Source organism: Scyliorhinus canicula, chromosome 2 (genome assembly GCF_902713615.1).
Source record: "Scyliorhinus canicula chromosome 2, sScyCan1.1, whole genome shotgun sequence".
Taxonomy (NCBI): Eukaryota; Metazoa; Chordata; class Chondrichthyes; order Carcharhiniformes; family Scyliorhinidae; genus Scyliorhinus; species Scyliorhinus canicula.
The window spans coordinates 3,198,746-3,221,753 of NC_052147.1; the positions used below are offsets into that span (position 1 = coordinate 3,198,746).

The following is a 23,008-nucleotide window of genomic DNA, read 5'->3' on the forward strand; positions in this document are numbered from 1 at the left end:
ATGGGAGAATCGCGCCCCTTGTGTGTAGTTCTCAACCTTCAGGCAGAGAACCCTCACCTGAGTGTATCTTGTCTGCATTTGGATCTGCAATGCTGACACCAGAAGAATTGATCCCGATCTGTATATTCTCCTCCATGCCAATTTCTATTGGTGAGAACCTCCAGGGCCAGCGGGTCTTTGCATGAGGCAACCCAGATCAACAGCATTGAGACCCTGCAAACTTTATCCTGTATTTCTCTATCTGTCACGTCTGTGTGTGTGTGGTGCTGGGGTAATGTTAAAGGAGAAGTGGTTATAATTACAAAGGATTAACCAGTTCTTGCAACTTGTTAAGAAAATAAGTTTTGGTTTATAACAATCGTTCTGAGTTTATCGAAAGAAGCCTGGTTAAAGTTTATTTTATTCTGGAGACCAGTAGAGGAAGTAAACAATTGGCCATTTTGATGAGCAAATTGAACTTTTGACTGAATGATATGACCTGTGGAGTAGTGAGGCTCAATAATCAGCGCACTCCTCCCGTCCTGGTCTTAATTTATCGACGTGTAACCTCTGTTTAAATTTCGTAAACATGACAACTAATTTGTGCACAGCAAGATCCCACAAACAGCAACCTGTTTTTAGCTAGTTCAGAATGAACTAGAACCATGGGATCTATATGTCCATTTTCTTTTCTTTTTATAAATTTAGAGTACCCAATTATTTTTTCTAATTAAGGGGCAATTTAGCGTGGCCAATCTATCTATCCTACACATTTTTGGGTTGTGGGGGTGAAACCCACGCAGAACACGGGGAGAATGTGCAAACTCCACACGGACAGTGACCCAGAGCCGGGATTCGAACCCGGGTCCTCAGCGCCGTAGGCAGCAATGCTAACCACTGTGCCACCGTGCTGCCCCTTTATGTCCATTTTAACGGTGGTACAGTGTTTTGGTATAACACTGAGGTAAAGACAGTGCCCTAATGGTGCAGCACTCCCTCAGGACTGTCATGCTGGATCGTGTGCTCATATCCCCAGAGTGGGACTTGAACCTGTGATCTTCTAAGCCAGAAGCAAGAGCTCGACCCACTGAGCTACAGTTAATACCTAGAGGCAGGAGGCTGGTCGACATGCAGAGATAGGGAAGGAGTGAGGTATTGAAATGAGCACGGCTTGTGAGAAAAACTTGAGCAAAGCTTTGCTGGAAGATCAAGAGAAGGAATAAGAGAAGGGCTTGATTTGCCCACTCTCGGATCACTCAGGATTCCATGCTGTGCAGAGGATATTGAGGCTCTGGGGAATGTGCAGAGACAGATTGACAATGATACAGAACTGAGAGTTTACAGGAAACTCTGAACATTCTGTAGCAAAGAGAAGGCTGAGGGGTGACCTTAGAGAGGTCTTTAGAATTATGAAAAAGCCCCGATACGGGGGAACCATCGGTTTGTTCCAGGGAGCATTGATGGCGGGTTTCTTAGCTGGTATTAGGAGGTTGAGGGACCTGTTTGTGGATGGGAGGTTTGCGAGCCTGGGGGAGTTAGAGGGGAAGTTTGGGCTCCCCCCGGAGAACATGTTTAGGTACATGCAGGTTAGGGCGTTTGCCAGGCGGCAGGAGGAGGGGTTCCCTCTGTTGCCCCCACGTGGGGTACGGGACAGGGTGCTCTCGGGGGTGTGGGTTGGAGGGGGGAGGATTTTGGACGTGTACCACGTCATGCAGGAGGTAGACGAGGCCTCGGTGGAGGAACTGAAGGGTAAATGGGAAGAGGAGCTGGGTGACGAGATTGAGGAGGGGACGTGGGTGGATGCCCTGGAGAGAGTGAATTCCTCCTCTTCCTGTGCGAGGCTTAGCCTCATACAGTTCAAGGTGCTGCGCAGGGCCCACATGACTGGGACGAGGATGAGCCGGTTTTTCGGGGGCGAGGACAGGTGTGCTAGGTGCTCGGGGAGCCCAGCGAACCATACCCATATGTTCTGGGCATGCCCAGCGCTGGGGGAGTTTTGGAAGGGGGTAGCAAGGACGGTGTCGAGGGTGGTAGGATCCAGGGTCAAGCCAGGCTGGGGACTCGCAATTTTTGGGGTTGCAGTGGAGCCGGGAGGGCAGGAGGCGAAAGAGGCCGGTGTTCTGGCCTTTGCGTCCCTAGTAGCCCGGCGGAGGATCTTGCTTCAGTGGAAGGATGCGAGGCCCCCAAGCTTGGAGGCCTGGATGTCGGATATGGCGGGGTTTATTAAATTGGAGAAGGTGAAATTTGCCCTGAGGGGATCAGTACAAGGGTTTTTCAGGCGGTGGCAGCCTTTCCTGGACTTCCTGGTGGAACGGTAGGAAAATAGGCCGACAGCAGCAGCAACCCGGGGGGGGGGGTTTGGTTTTGGGGGTTATTGTGTTTTTTGCTTTTTTGTTGTTAATACTGTTTTCTTGTTGATATTTTCTGTTTTTGATATTTTGTGTAAATCTCAATAACAATTATTTTAAAAAAAAAGAATGATGAGAGTTTGATAGGATAGATGTAGAGAAGATGGGGGCGGATTTGCGCCCGTGCTAATGGTCAGCGAGGACGGCGACGCGGGTACAAAATATCCCGAGAGTCGGGAAACGAGATTCTCGCCGGTGAAATCTCGTTTCCTGATTTTCCTGCCCCTCACTGGAGATGGAATGAGGTTCCCACCCTGAATATGATTCGAGGGCGCCCTGGCCATATGCTCCCCCTCACTAAAAATATCACACCGTTGGCACGGTTACCGACAGCTATTAAACAATGTGAACCAGTTGAGGGGATCCCCCCCCCCCCGGGGGTGCCACGGTGAGTAGAGCACCCGGGGGCAGAGTGGCATGCCTGGGCATTGCCCCCTGGCACTTCCCCAGCACAGGTTGGCACTGCCAACCTGCAAATGCCAACCTGTGCCAAAAATGGCAAGGCCGGTGTGTGCCGGGGGGCAGTACGAACGGTGATCCACTGGGGAGCCCAATTGGGCTGGGGGGGGGGGGGGCGGGTACAGTTCCTGTTATGTGTGGTGGGGGGGGGAGGGGGAGGGGGGGTACAGTTCCTGTTATGTGTGGGGGGGGGGGAGGGGCGGGTACAGTTCGTGTTATGTGTGGTGGGGGGGGGAGGGGCGGGTACAGTTCCTGTTATGTGTGGTGGGGGGGGGGGAGAGGGGGAGGGGGGTACAGTTCCTGTTATGTGTGGTGGGGGGGGAGGGGGGGTACAGTTCCTGTTATGTGTGGTGGGGGGGGGGGGAGAGGGGGAGGGGGGTACAGTTCCTGTTATGTGTGGTGGGGGGGGGGGGGGGGGGTACAGTTCCTGTTATGTGTGGTGGGGGGGGGAGGGGCGGGTACAGTTCCTGTTATGTGTGGTGGGGGGGAGGGGCGGGTACAGTTCCTGTTATGTGTGGTGGGGGGGGGAGGGGGAGGGGGGGTACAGTTCCTGTTATGTGCGGTGGGGGGGGGGGGAGGGGGGGTACAGTTCCTGTTATGTGTGGTGGGGGGGAGGGGCGGGTACAGTTCCTGTTATGTGTGGTGGGGGGGGGGGGGGGGGGGGGGGGGGTACAGTTCCTGTTATGTGTGGTGGGGGGGGGGAAGGGGGGGTACAGTTCCTGTTATGTGTGGTGGGGGGGGAGGGGCGGGTACAGTTCCTGTTATGTGTGGTGGGGGGGAGGGGGGGTACAGTTCCTGTTATGTGTAGTGGGGGGGGGGGGATGGGCGGGTACAGTTCCTGTTATGTGTGGTGGAGGGGGGGGGAGGGCGGGGTAACAGTTCCTGTTATGTGTGGTGGGGGGGGGGGGGGGGGGAGAACGCCCAGGCCTTTGAAGGGGGTGCTTGGCAGTGGCGGAGGGAGTGGACAGTGAGGATGGGAGATCTTGCATGGAGTGCGGGAACAGGCAGGGAGGAGGGAGGAGCTGGCATTGGGTGGGCGGGGAATGCCAGCGATACTGCCGCGGTGGTTATGGGGGGAGGGGGGAGAGTCTGCATTGACATGGGTGGGGGTGATGACAGAGCCCCTGACATGGAGGAGAGGCGGAGGTGAGAGCTGCAATACCCTCGTGGTAATGGGCAAGTGGTCGGGGGGGGGGGGGGGGGGGGGGGGGGGGGAAGTTTCACCTCCGTTCTGATCAGGACGTCCTTTAAAGATGGTGCCAACCTTGTCGCCTCGATCAGGCCCCGCCCTGCCACAATGACAACGTAAATCACGCCCCAGGTTGTTTGTTGTCAGAGTGAGGGGGGGGGGGAGAGAGAGGTACATGCGGACCACAAACACTGGCATGGACCTGTTGGAATGTTTCTCTGCAATGTTTACAGAAAAATAACGCATGATTTGAATTACATTTTGCTTTGCGTTTCAGATCGTCCATTCAGCAGTTAGCTCACGTCTACTACAGCTGAAGTTTGAGACGGAATACAATAAATTCAGCGAGGCCCTTCAGGAGTGTGAGAAAGAGTTGAGAATGGACGATTCCCCCCTGTGGGTCCATCCTGCAGAGTACCAGGTACTTTCACCCTCATCAGGGGCTGTGGGGGGCGGGGGTCAAGATTCTCTCTAACACGAGCACGTATGCACCTCTCCCTGGGCTCATTGAGTCCAATGTTGAACTCTTGTGATCAGAGGTGGGAGGGTTTAAATTTAACTCTCCATCACTGAGACTATTTTGTTCCTTTCCAGATGTTGTTTTGTGAAGGCAGCAGTTTGACTCGAAGCCAGCAACACCTGGCGGCGATGAGGCAGCTGTGCGAGAAGATGCCCAGTGACGGAGTTGATGCTGAAATCAGAATGACAAAACTTCAAGCCTGTGAGCACCGTCAGACTGAACTGGGGGGACGAGCCCTGGACAGGCTCTTATGGCTCCGTGACACGGCTGGGTCACCTGTGAAAGGGTTAGTACCAACTCTACAACCTCCACTCGTGGTTCGATCTGCACACAGAGCGTTTGTGCTCAGGCACTACAGAGGGCAGCTCCATATCAACGAGCAGGTTGTGGGACTGGAGCTGGGCTCAAACTGGGCGAGGGCAGCAGGTGCTGATTGTCAAGCCCTCTCCCACATGTTTCTGTTCCATATAAAACAGAACAAGATGAAGCACTTGGGTTCCCCCCTCCTCCCACATGCACCCATGGGGTGGCCCAGTGTTTTGAGAGCATTGTTCAATGAGCAGCAGCATGATTGAGTCAGTGAGGGGATGAAGGGGTTAAAATTAATTCCAAATCTCTTCTGTCCACCTCACTACCTGTAGAAAGTCCTGTTTACCCATTACCCCGGCCTCCCTAATCCACATTGGCTCCCAGCCAGGAACCCCGCTTTCTTTAACATTTTCCTGGTTGGTTCAAAATCTCTCTGTGGCTATCTCTGTAACTCCTCAAACCCCTGAGGTCCCTGTGTTCCTCTATTTAGAGCACCTTGTGTACCCTCAGTTTGAATTGCTCCACCATTGGTGGCTATGCCTTCGGTTACCTGGGGCTCGAAGCTCTGGAATTCTCCGGAAAGCTCTCTGCCTCGGCACCAACCATTCCTCCTTTGAAACATTCCTTAAAACTTGCCTCTTTGACCAAACGTTTGGACATTTACCCTGTCACCTCCGATGTGGCTCAGTGCTGATATTTGTTTCCGATAAGGCCTGGGAGCTTTGACAATATTAATGGCGTTGTGTAAATACAAGTTGTTATTGTTCCTCCTCCTCATACTGACATTCGCCCTCCCTTTGAGGTGTCAGACTAATGACTGCCCTTGTAAATTTAACAGGGAATTGAAGACAGATTGGACAAGCGGAACAGTCCAGGGTGAGGCTGCAACAACACACAGACCTGCTCAGCAGATAGGGAGTGGACGAGAGAGGCCCGAGAACCTGGGAAGTGAGGACTCTGTTCAATCAGTGATAGAGGCAAATGGGGCCTTCGCAGGAGCCAGAGCAGCAGAACCTAGCAGAAACATCCTGACTGACACTCAGCCAGCAAAAATCCCTGGACAAAGCACAGACTGGGTTGGAATCAGAATCCATGAGCTGGAGAGGGACAGTCCAACTCAGTCAGGACAAAAGGAGATGCCAACCAGGAAGCTCCAGAGTGATAGGCGAGAAGGAGGGGTCTGTCGCCAGTCAGTGACACGCTGTCTGATTGGTGAAGAGCCTCTTACTGCTGTGCTCGGAGATGGTTCTGGTCCACTCAGCTCCATGTCTCAGAGAGGAGATGGCGTAGCTCCGAATTTACCGAGAGAAGATTCTGCTGAATTACTAACACAGCATCTGACTGTTGAGGGTGGAGATACTGACCACGCGATGGGCAGTTTTGCGCAGTTTGTTGCAGTGTCTTCAAGAAGAGAAGGTGTTGCTTCAGCAACCGAAGATTCTGGTCAACCGGCCAAATGTCTTCCGATTGGCAAAGATGAATCTGTGAGTGAACCGGAGCAGATAGACAGAGCAGCAACAGAAAGTATTGTTCAACTTGCAGAAGACTATTCGATTGGAGTAGATCAGGTTTACAGCGGACCTGTGGGGGACAGTCAGAAATTGTCAGCAGTGTCTGTGAGTGAAAGAGAATTGACTGAAGGCCAAACTAGACAAGGTCTCCCTCAGCAGGGAAACCCATCTCCAACTGGAGATGACGAGTTTGACCGTCAAAGATTTGAGGATTGTGGTCAGTTGTCAGGACAGGTCCTGAGTGGAGACATTCAGCTTAGTGACCGACCAGGAGAGGATTCAGAGCAGCCAATCCCAGAGTCTCTCGCTGGACAAGAAACCGATTCTCATCTCACAAGAGAAGAGTCTGTTCGATCGGGAAGGAAGCATTTGATGGGGATAGAGCTGTGGGACCCAGAAAGAGAGGCTGCATCTCAATCAGGAAAAGAGCTTCAGACTGGTCGAGTTCAGGCTTGGGGCCCACTCAGAGTGGATTCTACAGAAACTGTCCTGAGGGAGAGAGAGTCGGACAGGGGCATGAGCTCAGAATCTTCAATGTTGGTGAGAGTGAGTCTGAGCGGACAACTCCAGGGTCAGGGCCCAGTCACGGAGGATTCAGCATCACTGACAGAAGAGTCTCTGAGTGGGAGAGGTCAGGCTGATGGCCTAGTGAGGAACGACACTGCTGGACCAGCGAAAGGATCTCTGAGTGGAGAGGGTCAAACTGAGAGGTCAATAGTCCAGGATTCGGTGCGATTGACAACAACAACTGAGGGCCAGTCAGATGAGACTGACAGCCGGGAGAGTTTGACTGGAGGAAAACTGGTTGAAGATCTGGGTCTGTCTGAAGAAGATTCTCTGATTGGAGCAGAGCAGACCGACACCCAAACAGTGGAGGATTTGGTAAACTGGGAAACAGCGAATAGGGAACAGGATCAGGCAGGTGTCCCAGGGAGAGAGGAGGGCACTCCTTCAGAAACAGGAGGAGTGGCTGAGAAGGAGCAGTGTGATTGGTTACCAAGGGAGGATTCTGACCAGTTACCCATCAGTGACCAATCACAGCCCCACACCGAGGAAAGAGTGAACACTGTTCAGTTCCTGACGGGGCAAGACCCTAATTATGGCCAATCTAGGCAGGCCGTTCCTCAGTTAGTAGAAGCTTCTCAGAGTGAACAACACCAACCTCTAACTAAAGAGATCTTCGCCCAACATAGCCCAGAATCTGTGTGTGAACCGGAGCAGATAGACAGAGCAGCAACAGAAAGTATTGTTCAACTTGCAGAAGACTATTCGATTGGAGTAGATCAGGTTTACAGCGGACCTGTGGGGGACAGTCAGAAATTGTCAGCAGTGTCTGTGAGTGAAAGAGAATTGACTGAAGGCCAAACTAGACAAGGTCCCGCTCAGCAGGGAAAACCATCTCCAGCTGGAGATGACGAGTTTGACCGTCAAAGATTTGAGGATTGTGGTCAGTTGTCAGGACAGGTCCTGAGTGGAGACATTCAGCTTAGTGACCGACCAGGAGAGGATTCAGAGCAGTTAATCCCAGAGTCTCTCGCTGGACAAGAAACCGATTCTCATCTCACAAGAGAAGAGTCTGTTCGATCGGGAAGGAAGCATTTGATGAGGAAAGTGCTGATGGAATCAGAAAGAGAGGCTGTTTCTCAATCAGGAAAAGAGCTTCAGACTGGTCAAGTTCAGGCTTGGGGCCCACTCAGAGTGGATTCTACAGAAACTGTCCTGAGGGAGAGAGAGCCGGACAGGGGCATGAGTTCAGAATCTTCAATGTTGGTGAGAGTGAGTCTGAGTGGACAACTCCAGGGTCAGGGCCCAGTCATGGAGGATTGTGGTCAACAGGCCAAAGGTATTCTGTTTGGAAAACATGAGGGGAGCAGATCTCCAAGTGTGGACATCATTCACTTGGAACAAGATCTCCAGAGTGGGCAAGGCCAAGGGGACATCCCACCCAGAGGTGGGTCATCACTGCAAACATGGTCTGCGATTCCCAGGGAGCAACACCAGATCGCTCACCAAACAGGAAAGGTTTCTACTCAGTTCCAAAAAAAGAGGAGATGGTGGAAAGTTCCTGCTCAGGCTCAACAGGAACCTGCTCAGGAGGCCGTTGTGTCTCTTAGTGAACAACAGCTTTGTGACCGACCAGGAGGGGATTCTGAGCAGCTAATGCCAAGAGAAGAGTCTGTTCAATGTAGACAGAAGCATTTGATGGGGAAAGAACTGATGGAATCAGAAAGAGAGGCTGCATCTCAATCAGGAAAAGAGCTTCAGACTGGTCAAGTTCAGGCTTGGGGCCCACTCAGAGTGGATTCTACAGAAACTGTCCTGAGGGAGAGAGAGTCGGACAGGGGCATGAGCTCAGAATCTTCAATGTTGGTGAGAGTGAGTCTGAGCGGACAACTCCAGGGTCAGGGCCCAGTCACGGAGGATTCAGCATCACTGACAGAAGAGTCTCTGAGTGGGAGAGGTCAGGCTGATGGCCTAGTGAGGAACGACACTGCTGGACCAGCGAAAGGATCTCTGAGTGGAGAGGGTCAAACTGAGAGGTCAATAGTCCAGGATTCAGTGCGATTGACAACAACAACTGAGGGCCAATCAGATGAGACTGACAGCCGGGAGAGTTTGACTGGAGGAAAACTGGTTGAAGATCTGGGTCTGTCTGAAGAAGATTCTCTGATTGGAGCAGAGCAGACCGACACCCAAACAGTGGAGGATTCGGTAAACTGGGAAACAGCGAATAGGGAACAGGATCAGGCAGATGTCCCAGGGAGAGAGGAGGGCACTCCTTCAGAAACAGGAGGAGTGGCTGAGAAGGAGCAGTGTGATTGGTTACCGAGGGAGGATTCTGACCAGTTACCCATCAGTGACCAATCACAGCCCCACACCGAGGAAAGAGTGAACACTGTTCAGTTCCTGACGGGGCAAGACCCTAATTATGGCCAATTCAGGCAGGCGGTTCCTCAGTTAGTAGAAGCTTCTCAGAGTGGAGAACACCAACCTCTAACTAAAGAGATCTTCGCCCAACATAGCCCAGAATCTGTGTGTGAACCGGAGCAGATAGACAGAGCAGCAACAGAAAGTATTGTTCAACTTGCAGAAGACTATTCGATTGGAGTAGATCAGGTTTACAGCGGACCTGTGGGGGACAGTCAGAAATTGTCAGCAGTGTCTGTGAGTGAAAGAGAATTGACTGAAGGCCAAACTAGACAAGGTCCCGCTCAGCAGGGAAAACCATCTCCAGCTGGAGATGACGAGTTTGACCGTCAAAGATTTGAGGATTGTGGTCAGTTGTCAGGACAGGTCCTGAGTGGAGACATTCAGCTTAGTGACCGACCAGGAGAGGATTCAGAGCAGCCAATCCCAGAGTCTCTCGCTGGACAACAAACCGATTCTCATCTCACAAGAGAAGAGTCTGTTCGATCGGGAAGGAAGCATTTGATGAGGAAAGTGCTGATGGAATCAGAAAGAGAGGCTGTTTCTCAATCAGGAAAAGAGCTTCAGACTGGTCAAGTTCAGGCTTGGGGCCCACTCAGAGTGGATTCTACAGAAACTGTCCTGAGGGAGAGAGAGTCGGACAGGGGCATGAGCTCAGAATCTTCAATGTTGGTGAGAGTGAGTCTGAGCGGACAACTCCAGAGTCAGGGCCCAGTCATGGAGGATTCTGGTCAACAGGTCAAAGGTATTCTATTTGGAAAACATGAGGGGAGCAGATCTCCAAGTGTGGACATCATTCACTTGGCACAAGATCTCCAGAGTGGGCAAGGCCAAGGGGACATCCCACCCAGAGGTGGGTCATCACTGCAAACACGGTCTGCAATTCCCAGGGAGCAACACCAGATCGCTCACCAAACAGGAAAGGTTTCTACTCAGTTCCAAAAAAAGAGGAGACGAAGAACAAGGAACAAAGAAACGTCCAGCACAGAAACAGGCCCGAGACAGCGGAAAGTTCCTGCTCAGGCTCAACAGGAACCTGCTCAGGAGGCCGTTGTGCCACTTAGTGAACAACAGCTTTGTGACGGACCAGGAGGGGATTCTGAGCAGCCAATCCCAGAGTCTCTCGGTGGACAACAAACCGATTCTCATCTCACAAGAGAAGAGTCTGTTCGATCGGGAAGGAAGCATTTGATGAGGAAAGTGCTGATGGAATCAGAAAGAGAGGCTGATTCACAATCAGGAAAAGAGCTTCAGACTGGTCAAGTTCAGGCTTGGGGCCCACTCAGAGTGGATTCTACAGAAACTGTCCTGAGGGAGATAGAGTCGGACAGGGGCATGAGCTCAGAATCTTCAATGTTGGTGAGAGTGAGTCTGAGTGGACAACTCCAGGATCAGGGCCCAGTCACGGAGGATTCTGGTCAACAGGCCAAAGGTATTCTATTTGGAAAACATGAGGGGAGCAGATCTCCAAGTTTGGACATCATTCACTTGGCACAAGAGCCCCAGAGTGGGCAAGGCCAAGGGGACATCCCACCGAGAGGTGGGTCATCACTGCAATTACTGTCTGCAATTCCCAGGGAGCAACACCAGATCGCTCACCAAACAGGAAAGGTTTCTACTCAGTTCCAAAAAAAGAGGAGACGAAGAACAAGGAACAAAGAAAAGTCCAGCACAGAAACAGGCCCGAGACAGCGGAAAGTTCCTGCCCAGGCTCAACAGGAACCTGCTCAGGAGGCCGTTGTGCCTCTTAGTGAACAACAGCTTTGTAACCAACCAGGAGGGGATTCTGAGCAGCCAATCCCAGAGTCTCTCGGTGGACAACAAACCGATTCTCATCTCACAACAGAAGAGTCTGTTCAATGTAGACAGAAGCATTTGACGGGGAAAGAACTGATGGAATCAGAAAGAGAGGCTGTATCTCAATCAGGAAAAGAGCTTCAGACTGGTCAAGTTCAGGCTTGGGGCCCACTCGGAGTGGATTCTACAGAAACTGTCCTGAGGGAGAGAGAGTCGGACAGGGGCATGAGCTCAGAATCTTCAGTGTTGGTGAGAGTGAGTCTGAGCGGACAACTCCAGGGTCAGGGCCCAGTCACGGAGGATTCAGCATCACTGACAGAAGAGTCTCTGAGTGGGAGAGGTCAGGCTGATGGCCTAGTGAGGAACGACACTGCTGGACCAGCGAAAGGATCTCTGAGTGGAGAGGGTCAAACTGAGAGGTCAATAGTCCAGGATTCGCTGCGATTGACAACAACAACTGAGGGCCAATCAGATGAGACTGACAGCCGGGAGTGTTTGACTGGAGGAAAACTGGTTGAAGATCTGGGTCTGTCTGAAGAAGATTCTCTGATTGGAGTAGAGGAGTCCGACACCCAAACAGTGGAGGATTCGGTAAACTGGGAAACAGCGAATAGGGAACAGGATCAGGCAGGTGTCCCAGGGAGAGAGGAGGGCACTCCTTCAGAAACAGGAGGAGTGTCTGAGAAGGAGCAGTGTGATTGGTTACCGAGGGAGGATTCTGACCAGTTACCCATCAGTGACCAATCACAGCCCCACACCGAGGAAAGAGTGAACACTGTTCAGTTCCTGACGGGGCAAGACCCTAATTATGGCCAATTCAGCCAGGCCGTTCCTCAGTTAGTAGAAGCTTCTCAGAGTGAACAACACCAACCTCTAACTAAAGAGATCTTCGCCCAACATAGCCCAGAATCTGTGTGTGAACCGCAGCAGATAGACAGAACAGCAACAGAAAGTATTGTTCAACTTGCAGAAGACTATTCGATTGGAGTAGATCAGGTTTACAGCGGACCTGGGGGGGACAGTCAGAAATTGCCAGCAGTGTCTGTGAGTGAAAGAGAATTGACTGAAGGCCAAACTAGACAAGGTCCCGCTCAGCAGGGAAAACCATCTCCAGCTGGAGATGACGAGTTTGACCGTCAAAGATTTGAGGATTGTGGTCAGTTGTCAGGACAGGTCCTGAGTGGCGACATTCAGCTTAGTGACCGACCAGGAGAGGATTCAGAGCAGTTAATCCCAGAGTCTCTCGCTGGACAAGAAACCGATTCTCATCTCACAAGAGAAGAGTCTGTTCGATCGGGAAGGAAGCATTTGATGAGGAAAGAACTGATGGAATCAGAAAGAGAGGCTGTTTCTCAATCAGGAAAAGAGCTTCAGACTGGTCAAGTTCAGGCTTGGGGCCCACTCAGATTGGATTCTACAGAAACTGTCCTGAGGGAGAGAGAGTCGGACAGGGGCATGAGCTCAGAATCTTCAATGTTGGTGAGAGTGAGTCTGAGCGGACAACTCCAGGGTCAGGGCCCAGTAACGGAGGATTCTGGTCAACAGGCCAAAGGTATTCTGTTTGGAAAACATGAGGGGAGCAGATCTCCAAGTGTGGACATCATTCACTTGGCACAAGAGCCCCAGAGTGGGCAAGGCCAAGGGGACATCCCACCCAGAGGTGGGTCATCACTGCAAACACGGTCTGCGATTCCCAGGGAGCAACACCAGATCGCTCACCAAACAGGAAAGGTTTCTACTCAGTTCCAAAAAAAGAGGAGACGAAGAACAAGGAACAAAGAAAAGTCCAGCACAGAAACAGGCCCGAGACAGCAGAAAGTTCCTGCTCAGGCTCAACAGGAACCTGCTCAGGAGGCCGTTGTGCCTCTTAGTGAACAACAGCTTTGTGACCGACCAGGAGGGGATTCTGAGCAGCCAATCCCAGAGTCTCTCGGTGGACAACAAACCGATTCTCATCTCACAAGAGAAGAGTCTGTTCAATGTAGACAGAAGCATCTGATGGGGAAAGAACTGATGGAATCAGAAAGAGAGGCTGCATCTCAATCAGGAAAAGAGCTTCAGACTGGTCAAGTTCAGGCTTGGGGCCCACTCAGAGTGGATTCTACAGAAACTGTCCTGAGGGAGAGAGAGCCGGACAGGGGCATGAGCTCAGAATCTTCAATGTTGGTGAGAGTGAGTCTGAGTGGACAACTCCAGGGTCAGGGCCCAGTCACGGAGGATTCAGCATCACTGACAGAAGAGTCTCTGAGTGGGAGAGGTCAGGCTGATGGCCTAGTGAGGAACGACACTGCTGGACCAGCGAAAGGATCTCTGAGTGGAGAGGGTCAAACTGAGAGGTCAATAGTCCAGGATTCGGTGCGATTGACAACAACAACTGAGGGCCAGTCAGATGAGACTGACAGCCGGGAGTGTTTGACTGGAGGAAAACTGGTTGAAGATCTGGGTCTGCCTGAAGAAGATTCTCTGATTGGAGCAGAGCAGTCCGACACCCAAACAGTGGAGGATTCGGTAAACTGGGAAACAGCGAATAGGGAACAGGATCAGGCAGGTGTCCCAGGGAGAGAGGAGGGCACTCCTTCAGAAACAGGAGGAGTGTCTGAGAAGGAGCAGTGTGATTGGTTACCGAGGGAGGATTCTGACCAGTTACCCATCAGTGACCAATCACAGCCCCACACCGAGGAAAGAGTGAACACTGTTCAGTTCCTGACGGGGCAAGACCCTAATTATGGCCAATCTAGGCAGGCCGTTCCTCAGTTAGTAGAAGCTTCTCAGAGTGAACAACACCAACCTCTAACTAAAGAGATCTTCGCCCAACATAGCTCAGAATCAGAGTGTGAACCGGAGCAGATAGACAGAGCAGCAACAGAAAGTATTGTTCAACTTGCAGAAGACTATTCGATTGGAGTAGATCAGGTTTACAGCGGACCTGTGGGGGACAGTCAGAAATTGTCAGCAGTGTCTGTGAGTGAAAGAGAATTGACTGAAGGCCAAACTAGACAAGGTCTCCCTCAGCAGGGAAAACCATCTCCAGCTGGAGATGACGAGTTTGACCGTCAAAGATTTGAGGATTGTGGTCAGTTGTCAGGACAGGTCCTGAGTGGAGACATTCAGCTTAGTGACCGACCAGGAGAGGATTCAGAGCAGTTAATCCCAGAGTCTCTCGGTGGACAACAGCTTAGTGACCGACCAGGAGGGGATTCAGAGCAGCCAATCCCAGAGTCTCTCGCTGGACAAGAAACCGATTCTCATCTCACAAGAGAAGAGTCTGTTCGATCGGGAAGGAAGCATTTGATGGGGAAAGAACTGATGGAACTAGAAAGAGAGGCTGCATCTCAATCAGGAAAAGAGCTTCAGACTGGTCAAGTTCAGGCTTGGGGCCCACTCAGAGTGGATTCTACAGAAACTGTCCTGAGGGAGAGAGAGCCAGACAGGGGCATGAGCTCAGAATCTTCAATGTTGGTGAGAGTGAGTCTGAGCGGACAACTCCAGGGTCAGGGCCCAGTCACGGAGGATTCAGCATCACTGACAGAAGAGTCTCTGAGTGGGAGAGGTCAGGCTGATGGCCTAGTGAGGAATGACACTGCTGGACCAGCGAAAGAATCTCTGAGTGGAGAGGGTCAAACTGAGAGGTCAATAGTCCAGGATTCGGTGCGATTGACAACAACAACTGAGGGCCAGTCAGATGAGACTGACAGCCGGGAGTGTTTGACTGGAGGAAAACTGGTTGAAGATCTGGGTCTGTCTGAAGAAGATTCTCTGATTGGAGCAGAGCAGTCCGACACCCAAACAGTGGAGGATTCGGTAAACCAGAATTCTGGCCTCCTCTGCCAGACTCTTCCTCAGTTTGTAGGAGTGTGTCAGAGGGAACAACACCAGCTCCTAACAGGAGGGATTTCTGCTAAGTATGCATCAGAATCTGTGTGTGAACAAGAGCTGACAGACAAAACAGTAACACCGGACAAACAACATGCCAGCATCAGCCTGTCCAAAGAACAGCCATTGCATCGCGAAATGGTCCTGCACGGTCCAGAGAGGTCAGTTAACCTGGAATGTGGAAACTATACGCAGCTGGTGGCAGAGCCTTTGGCTTGGGAGGAGCGTGCAAGCTGGCCTTTGACCGAGTCTCCACCAGAGCTTCAACTGGGAGGTGATCGGGCTGACGATCTGGAAAAGGACAATCTTCCTCCCAGAATCCCGACGCCTCCGAGTGGTAAAGAAGTGGAAGATCCTGCTCAATCAGGAAGCTGCTCTCCAAATGTAGAGGCTGACCCTGCGGTGACCCACCGCAGACGATTACATGGAGACCCCCGAGCAGAGGAAGGTATTGGACCATCTGGAACAGAGTCGGTAACAACCCGGGTTTGGCCTTTCCTCGATTCTTCCCAGCCTCTGGCGGAAACTCTGGATGGCGGGGACTTGACTGGTGACCGAGCAAGGGAGGATTCTGGGAAATCAGCATGGAGCACTGAACAGGTACCTCATTCTTTACCAACCAAATACTCGTCAAAGTTAGCAGAGAGTTAAACTTGGGGAAGACCCTTTTGTATAAATTAGTGTCTTTAATGTGTAAAATCTATAGATTTACTTTTCAATGCCTTGCATTGGGGAAGCAATTTTTTTTTTCACCCAATTTGTTTTCCCCAATTAAGGGGCAATTTAGCGTGGCCAATCCACCTACCCGGCACATCTTTGGGTTCTGAGGGTGAAACCCACACAGACACGGGGAGAACGTGCAAACTCCACACGGACAGTGGCCCAGGGCCGGGATTCGAACCCAGGTCCTTAGCACCGCAGTCCCAGTGCTAACCACTGCGCCACATGGGGAAGGAATGCTTACCAGCAAATTTTATTTCCGGTAGTCATGGTTTTTGGCCCTGCGCTTGAGTCAATGTTTACCATTGTAAATGCAGCGTCAACCGCAGCATTTCAGTGTCTGGTTTCGGCCGAGTTTAGTTGGGTGTTTCTCACACCGAGACAGACCCCGCTAGCCAACTGCATTTGCCGTCCTTGTCACTTTGGCGAGGAACACCAGGTGGAGGCTGCATTTACATCATTCCCTGTGCTGGCGAGCTGAGCTGTCAGTACGGAAGGCTAGCCGTGGATTGGGGCAGAACTTTCGACTCCCCCTCAGCGACCCCTCCGTGGCCTCTGGACTCTCAGACTGCACCCACCTCATCCCGGGTCCCGGAGCCCACCCTCACCCCACCTCTTATGGACAAGGCACACCCGGGCCTGCCCCCGGCAAGGGTAACCTGTCACCCGGGTATCTGGTTCCTGCCAGCCTGGCCCCCTGGCAGTGCCAATATGTCCATGTGCCAGTGGAGGTGCCAGGGTGGCACCCTGTCGAATGCCCGACCACCAGGTGGGCTCCAGGTGCTGTTACGACTGGTCCACGTTTGTGTGCATCAGCACTAAAAGGCACCCTGGCGGTGCCCGGCCACGGTGGCCGGGGGAATCTCAGATGCTGGGAGAATCCGGCAAATGGTACGGTAGCACAGTGGTTAGCACTGTTGCTTCACAGCTCCAGGGTCCCGGGTTCGATTCCCGGTTTGGGTCACTGTCTATGCGAAGTCTGCACGTTCTCCCCGTGTCTGCGTGGGTTTCCTCCGGGTGCTCCGGTTTCCTCCCACAGCCCAAAGAGACGTTCTGTTAGGTGAATTGGACATTCTGAATTCTCCCTCTGTGTACCCGAACAGGCGCCGGAATGTGGCGACTAGGGGCTTTTCACAGTAACTTCATTGCAGCGTTAATGTCAGCCTACTTGTGACACCAATAAAGATTATGATTATTAAACATATATTTAAATGAGCACAGTGGCAAGCGGGAAATCCAGATCATGACGTCCTGTGAGATTCCGTTTAATCTCGACAACTATTTCGAGCGTCGCAGATCCCGCCAGAGTCCCCTGGCGTGATTCAACGGCCTCGTCCCAAGTTGGGCGTGGGGAGGCTGTCGAATCGCGCCCCGCATCTCCCATTCAGCTTTGCTATGTAAACAGTCACATTGTGATGTCAGACTCTCACCATTATTTACCCTCTTTAAAGGGAAAATAATCCTCCTTGGAGATTTCTTCTCGAGTCAGGACTGGAAAGAACCCACGTGTCTTGTTTCCTTCCCTGATTTAGGAATTTGCTGGATTTCTGAACTTGGGGTATCTCAGTGAAAGACAACAAGAAAAAGAGACTGGAGAGGAAGATCACAGCTCGGCAGAGAGTGAAGAGCAGGAGGGCGCTATCGACAATAAAAGGTATTTAACATTCCCAATGCACCTATACAGTCCAATTCCCCCTCATTCTCCAAAATCCCACCCATTATCTTTTATTCATGGGAGGTGGGCCAATGGGAGTAATGGGATTTCTTGCCCAAATGTAATTGCCCTGGAGAGTTTGGTGATGAGCTGCCCTGTTGTAGCTCTCGGGTCACAGGACGGTCAGAGTTATGATGATAGGTGTCCGTTTCTAAAGGACACTAGTGAAGCCGGTGGCAATTTATGATGCTGGGTAGTTTAGTGATCACTGTTACTGATGTGGAGATGCCGGTGTTGGACTGGGGTGGACACAGTAAGAAGTCTGACAACACCAGGTTAAAGTCCAACAGGTTTGTTTCGAATCACTAGCTTTCGGAGCACTGCTCCTTCCTCAGGACACCTGTTGGATTTAACCTTGTGTTGGAAGACTTCTCACTATTACTGAGACGAGGGTGCGATTTAACTAAATGGGAACTAAGTCCCACAAGGAGCGTGTTTATCCGCATGTTTCCCAGCGCTCACAGCGCCAAGAAACACAACGTGATGGAGCAGCACTCGGGTTAGGCAGGGAGGCTCAATTGGGAACAAGCGGCCGAGGAGCACATAGCCCCATTTTGGGCGCTGGGGAGCCCTGCTCAGTGAAGATAGTCTGGAACCCCCGACGCAACCCTGACCACCCCCACCCTCCAAGGCCCCGACTCACGATGAGGAGGTCCCCTGGCCCAATTGTCACCACACAAAAAATGCCAACATGGTTCCTTGGCAGTGCCATCCGGGTACCTTGGCAGTGCCATGTTGGCACCCAGGTGGCACTGTCAGGGTGCCCAGTGGCATCAGTGCCAGGGTACCACCCTGCCCAGAGGCCATGCACCTGAGAGACCCCCCATTTGTGGAGCCCAGCACTGAAGGGCGCTCAACCGGGGTGTCTGAGGTGAAGGAGATAGATCGCATCGTCTCGGAATCTGCATATTAAAGTGAGGTTAGCTGTCTCCCTCTAATGTGCAGATTTGCTAAAAAGTGATCCTGCCCACGATGGGCAGGATTTACATCGTAACAACTCGGGAGAGCGTGTTACATCTCGCGAGGCTTTGTGAGCCAGGTAGACCCCGGAAAGGGGGGGGGTGGGGGGGGTCGCCGTCTTGGCCACATTGCGCCGCAGCGAGCTGCTTCACGTTTCTCTTGGTGTCCGCAAGTTGCTCAGCCCTTCAGGAGGTTAGAGATTTGGGATGAATCAGCTTCGGGAAACTACCAGGAGGGAAGCTGGTGTTGGGGGGAAAGAGGGCAGCAGGAGGGGGGGGGGGGTCACAGCCTTCAGGAGATCTATAATGCCCCAGGTTCCATTTTCACGTTTAAAATTAAGCACTGAACATATTTGGTGGCGGTTATAGAACATAGAACATAGAACATTACAGCGCAGTACGGGCCCTTCGGCCCTCGATGTTGCGCCGACCTGTGAAACCATCTGAAGCCTATCTGACCTACACTATTCCATTTTCATCCATATGTCTATCCAGTGACCACTTAAATGCCCTTAAAGTTGGCGAGTCTACTACTGTTGCAGGCAGGGCGTTACACACCCCTACTACTCTCTGAGTAAAGAAACTGCCTCTGACATCTGTCCTATAGGGCAGCACGGTAGCATAGTGGTTAGCACAATCGCTTCACAGCTCCAGGGTCCCAGGTTCGATTCCGGCTTGGGTCACTGTCTGTGTGGAGTCTGCACGTCCTCCCCGTGTGTGCGTGGGTTTCCTCCGGGTGCTCCGGTTTCCTCCCACAGTCCAAAGATGTGCAGGTTAGGTGGATTGGCCATGATAAATTGCCCTTAGTGTCCAAAATTGCCCTTAGTGTTGGGCGGGGTTACTGGGTTATGGGGATAGGGTGGAGTTGTTGACCTTGGGTAGGGTGCTCTTTCCAAGAGCCGGTGCAGACTCGATGGGCTGAATGGCCTCCTTCTGCACTGTAAATTCTATGAAAATCTATGAAATATCTACCACCCCTCAATTTAAAGCTATGTCCCCTATGTGTTGGTCATCACCATCCGAGGAAAAAGACTCTCACTGTCCACCCTATCTAACCCTCTGACTATCTTATATGTCTCTATTAAGTCACCTCTCAGCCTTCTCCTCTCTAACAAAAACAACCTCAAGTCCCTGAGCCTTTCCTCGTAAGACCTTCCCTCCATACCAGGCAACATCCTAGTAAATCTCCTCTGAACCCTCTCCAAAGCTTCCACATCCTTCCTATAATGTGGTGACCAGAACTGCACGCAGTACTCCAGGTGCGGCCGCACCAGAGTTATGTACAGCTGCAGCATGACCTTGTGGTTCCGAAACTCAATCCCCCTGCTTATAAAGGCTAGCACACCATATGCCTTCTTAACAGCCCTATTAACCTGGGTGGCAACTTTCAGGGATTTATGTACCTGGATGCCGAGATCTCTCTGTTCATCTACACTACCAAGAATCTTGCCATTAGCCCAGTACTCTGCATTCCTGTTACTCCTTCCAAAGTGAACCACCTCACACTTTTCCGCATTAAACTCCATCTGCCACCTCTCAGCCCAGCTCTGCAGCTTATCTATGTCCCTCTGTATCCTATAACATCCTTCAGCACTATCCACAACTCCACCGACCTTCGTGTCATCTGCAAATTTACTAACCATCCTTCTACACCCTCTTCCAGGTCATTTATAAAAATGACAAACAGCAGTGGCCCCAAACAGATCCTTGCGGTACACCACTAGTAACTGAACTCCAGGATGAACATTTGCCATCAACCACCACCCTCTGTCTTCTTTCAGCTAGCCAATTACTGATCCAAACCGCTAAATCACCTTCAATTCCATACTTCCTTATTTTCTGCAATAGCCTACCATGGGGAACCTTATGAAACGCCTTACTGAAATCCATATACACCACATCAACAGCTTTACCCTGATCCACCTGTTTGGTCACCTTCTCAAAAAACTCAATAAGGTTTGTGAGACATGACCTACCCTTCACAAAACCGTGTTGAGTATCGCTAATCAACTTGTTCTTTTCAAGATGATTATAAACCCTATCTCTTATAACCTTTTCCAACATTTTACCCACAACCGAAGTAAGGCTCACAGGTCTATAATTACCAGGGTTGTCTCTACTCCCCTTCTTGAACAAGGGGACAACATTTGCTATCCTCCAGTCTTCCGGCACTATTCCTGTCGACAAAGACGACATAAGATCAAGGACAAAGGCTCTGCAATCTCCTCCCTGGCTTCCCAGAGAATCCTAGGATAAATCCCATCTGGCCCAGGGGACTTATCTATTTTGACATTTTCTAAAATTGCTAACACCTCCTCCTTTTGAACCTCAATTCCATCTAGCCTGGTCGACTGAACCTGAGTGTTCTCCTCGACAACAATGTCTTTCTCCAGTGTAAACACTCACGAAAAATATCCATTTAATGCTTCCCCTATCTCCTCTGATTCCACACACAACTTTCCACTACTAACCTTGATTGGCCCTAATCTTACTCTAGTCATTCTTTTGTTCCTGATATACCTATAGAAAGCCTTAGGGTTTTCTTTGATCCTATCCGCCGACGACTTTTCGTGTCCTCTCCTCGCTCTTCTTAACTCTCCCTTTAGGTCCTTCCTGGCTAACTTGTAACTCTCAAGTGCCCTAACTGAGCCTTCATGTCTCATCCTAACAAAAGCCTTCTTCTTCCTCTTGACAAGTGCTTCAACTTCCTTAGTAAACCACGGTTCCCTTGCTTGACAACTTCCTCCCTGCCTGACAGGTACATACTTATCAAGGACACGCAGTAGCTGTTCCTTGAAAAAGCTCCACATTTCGATTGTACCCATCCCCTGCAGTTTCCTTCCCCATCCTATACATCCTAAATCTTGCCGAATAGCATCACAATTCCACCAACCTTTGTGTCGTCCGCATATTTACTAATCAGACCAGTTACATTATCCTCCAAATCATTTATGTATACTACGAACAGCAAAGGTCCCAGCACTGATCCCTGCAGAACACCACTAGTCTCAGCCCTCCAATCAGAAAAGCACCCTTCCATTGCTACTCTCTGCCTTCTATGACCTAGCCAGTTCTGTATTCACCTTGCCAGCTCACCCCTGATCCCGTGTGACTTCACCTTTTGTACCAGTCTGCCTTGAGGGACCTTGTCAAAGGCCTTACTGAAGTCCATATAGCCAACATCCACTGCCCTACCAGCATCAATCATCTTTGTGACCTCTTCGAAAAACTCGATCAAGTTAGTGAGACACGACCTCCCCTTCACAAAGCCATGCTGCCTCTCTCTAGTAGTCCATTTGCTTCCAAATGGGAGTAGATCCTGTCTTGAAGAATTCTCTCCAGTAATTTCCCTACCACTGACGTAAGGCTCACCGGCCTGTAGTTCCCTGGATTATGCTTGCTCCCCTTCTTAAACAAAGGAACAACATTGGCTATTCTGGCTCAGTACCAGCCCAGTGCAGGCCCAGCACAGACCCAGCGCAGACACAGGACAGGCTCAGTACCAGCCCAGCACAGTCCCAGTGCAGGCCCAGGGCAGGCTCAGTACCAGCCCAGCGCAGGCCCAGTGCAGGCTCAGTACCAGCCCAGCGCAGGCCCAGCGCAGGCTCAGTACCAGCCCAGCGCAGGCCCAGGGCAGGCTCAATACCAGCTCAGCGCAGGCCCAGGGCAGGCTCAATACCAGCCCAGCGCAGGCTCAGCACCAGCCCAGCACAGTCCCAGTGCTGGCCCAGCGCAGGCTCAGTACCAGCCCAGCACAGTCCCAGTGCAGGCTCAGTACCAGCCCAGCGCAGGCTCAGTACCAGCCCAGCGCAGGCCCAGGACAGGCTCAGTACCAGCCCAGCGCAGGCTCAGCGCAGGCTCAGTACCAGCCCAGCGCAGGCCCAGCGCAGGCTCAGTACTAGCCCAGCGCAGGCCCAGCGCAGGCTCAGTACCAGCCCAGCACAGTCCCAGCGCAGGCCCAGGGCAGGCTCAGTACCAGCCCAGTGCAGGCTCAGTACCAGCCCAGCGCAGGCCCAGCGCAAGCTCAGTACCAGCCCAGCGCAGGCCCAGCGCAAGCTCAGTACCAGCCCAGCGCAGGCCCAGGGCAGGCTCAGTACCAGCCCAGCACAGTCCCAGCGCAGGCTCAGTACCAGCCCAGCGCAGGCCCAGCGCAAGCTCAGTACCAGCCCAGCGCAGGCCCAGCGCAGGCTCAGTACCAGCCCAGGGCAGGCTCAGTACCAGCCCAGCGCAGGCTCAGTACCAGCCCAGCGCAGGCTCAGTACCAGCCCAGCGCAGGCTCAGTACCAGCCCAGCGCAGGCTCAGTACCAGCCCAGCGCAGGCTCAGTACCAGCCCAGCGCAGGCTCAGTACCAGCCCAGTGCAGGCTCAGTACCAGCCCAGCGCAGGCTCAGTACCAGCCCAGTGCAGGCTCAGTACCAGCCCAGCACAGTCCCAGCGCAGGCCCAGGGCAGGCTCAGTACCAGCCCAGCGCAGGCCCAGTGCAGGCTCAGTACCAGCCCAGGGCAGGCTCAGTACCAGCCCAGCGCAGGCTCAGTACCAGCCCAGCGCAGGCTCAGTACCAGCCCAGCGCAGGCCCAGTGCAGGCTCAGTACCAGCCCAGCGCAGGCCCAGCGCAGGCTCAGTACCAGCCCAGCGCAGGCCC

General features: G+C 52.2%; 1 protein-coding gene across 1 annotated transcript in view; it reads left to right on the top strand.

Annotated features, from left to right (window-relative positions):
- LOC119962488 overlaps positions 1-23,008 on the top strand; it is a 215,969-nt gene that overhangs the window by 77,361 nt on the left and 115,600 nt on the right. The window contains exons 11-16 of the mRNA XM_038790433.1: positions 4,313-4,456; positions 4,630-4,841; positions 5,703-8,560; positions 11,165-15,573; positions 17,226-17,347; positions 21,786-21,810. Of these exons, the coding sequence (XP_038646361.1) occupies positions 4,313-4,456; positions 4,630-4,841; positions 5,703-8,560; positions 11,165-15,573; positions 17,226-17,347; positions 21,786-21,810 (7,770 nt within the window). The remainder of the gene's footprint in view (positions 1-4,312; positions 4,457-4,629; positions 4,842-5,702; positions 8,561-11,164; positions 15,574-17,225; positions 17,348-21,785; positions 21,811-23,008) is intronic.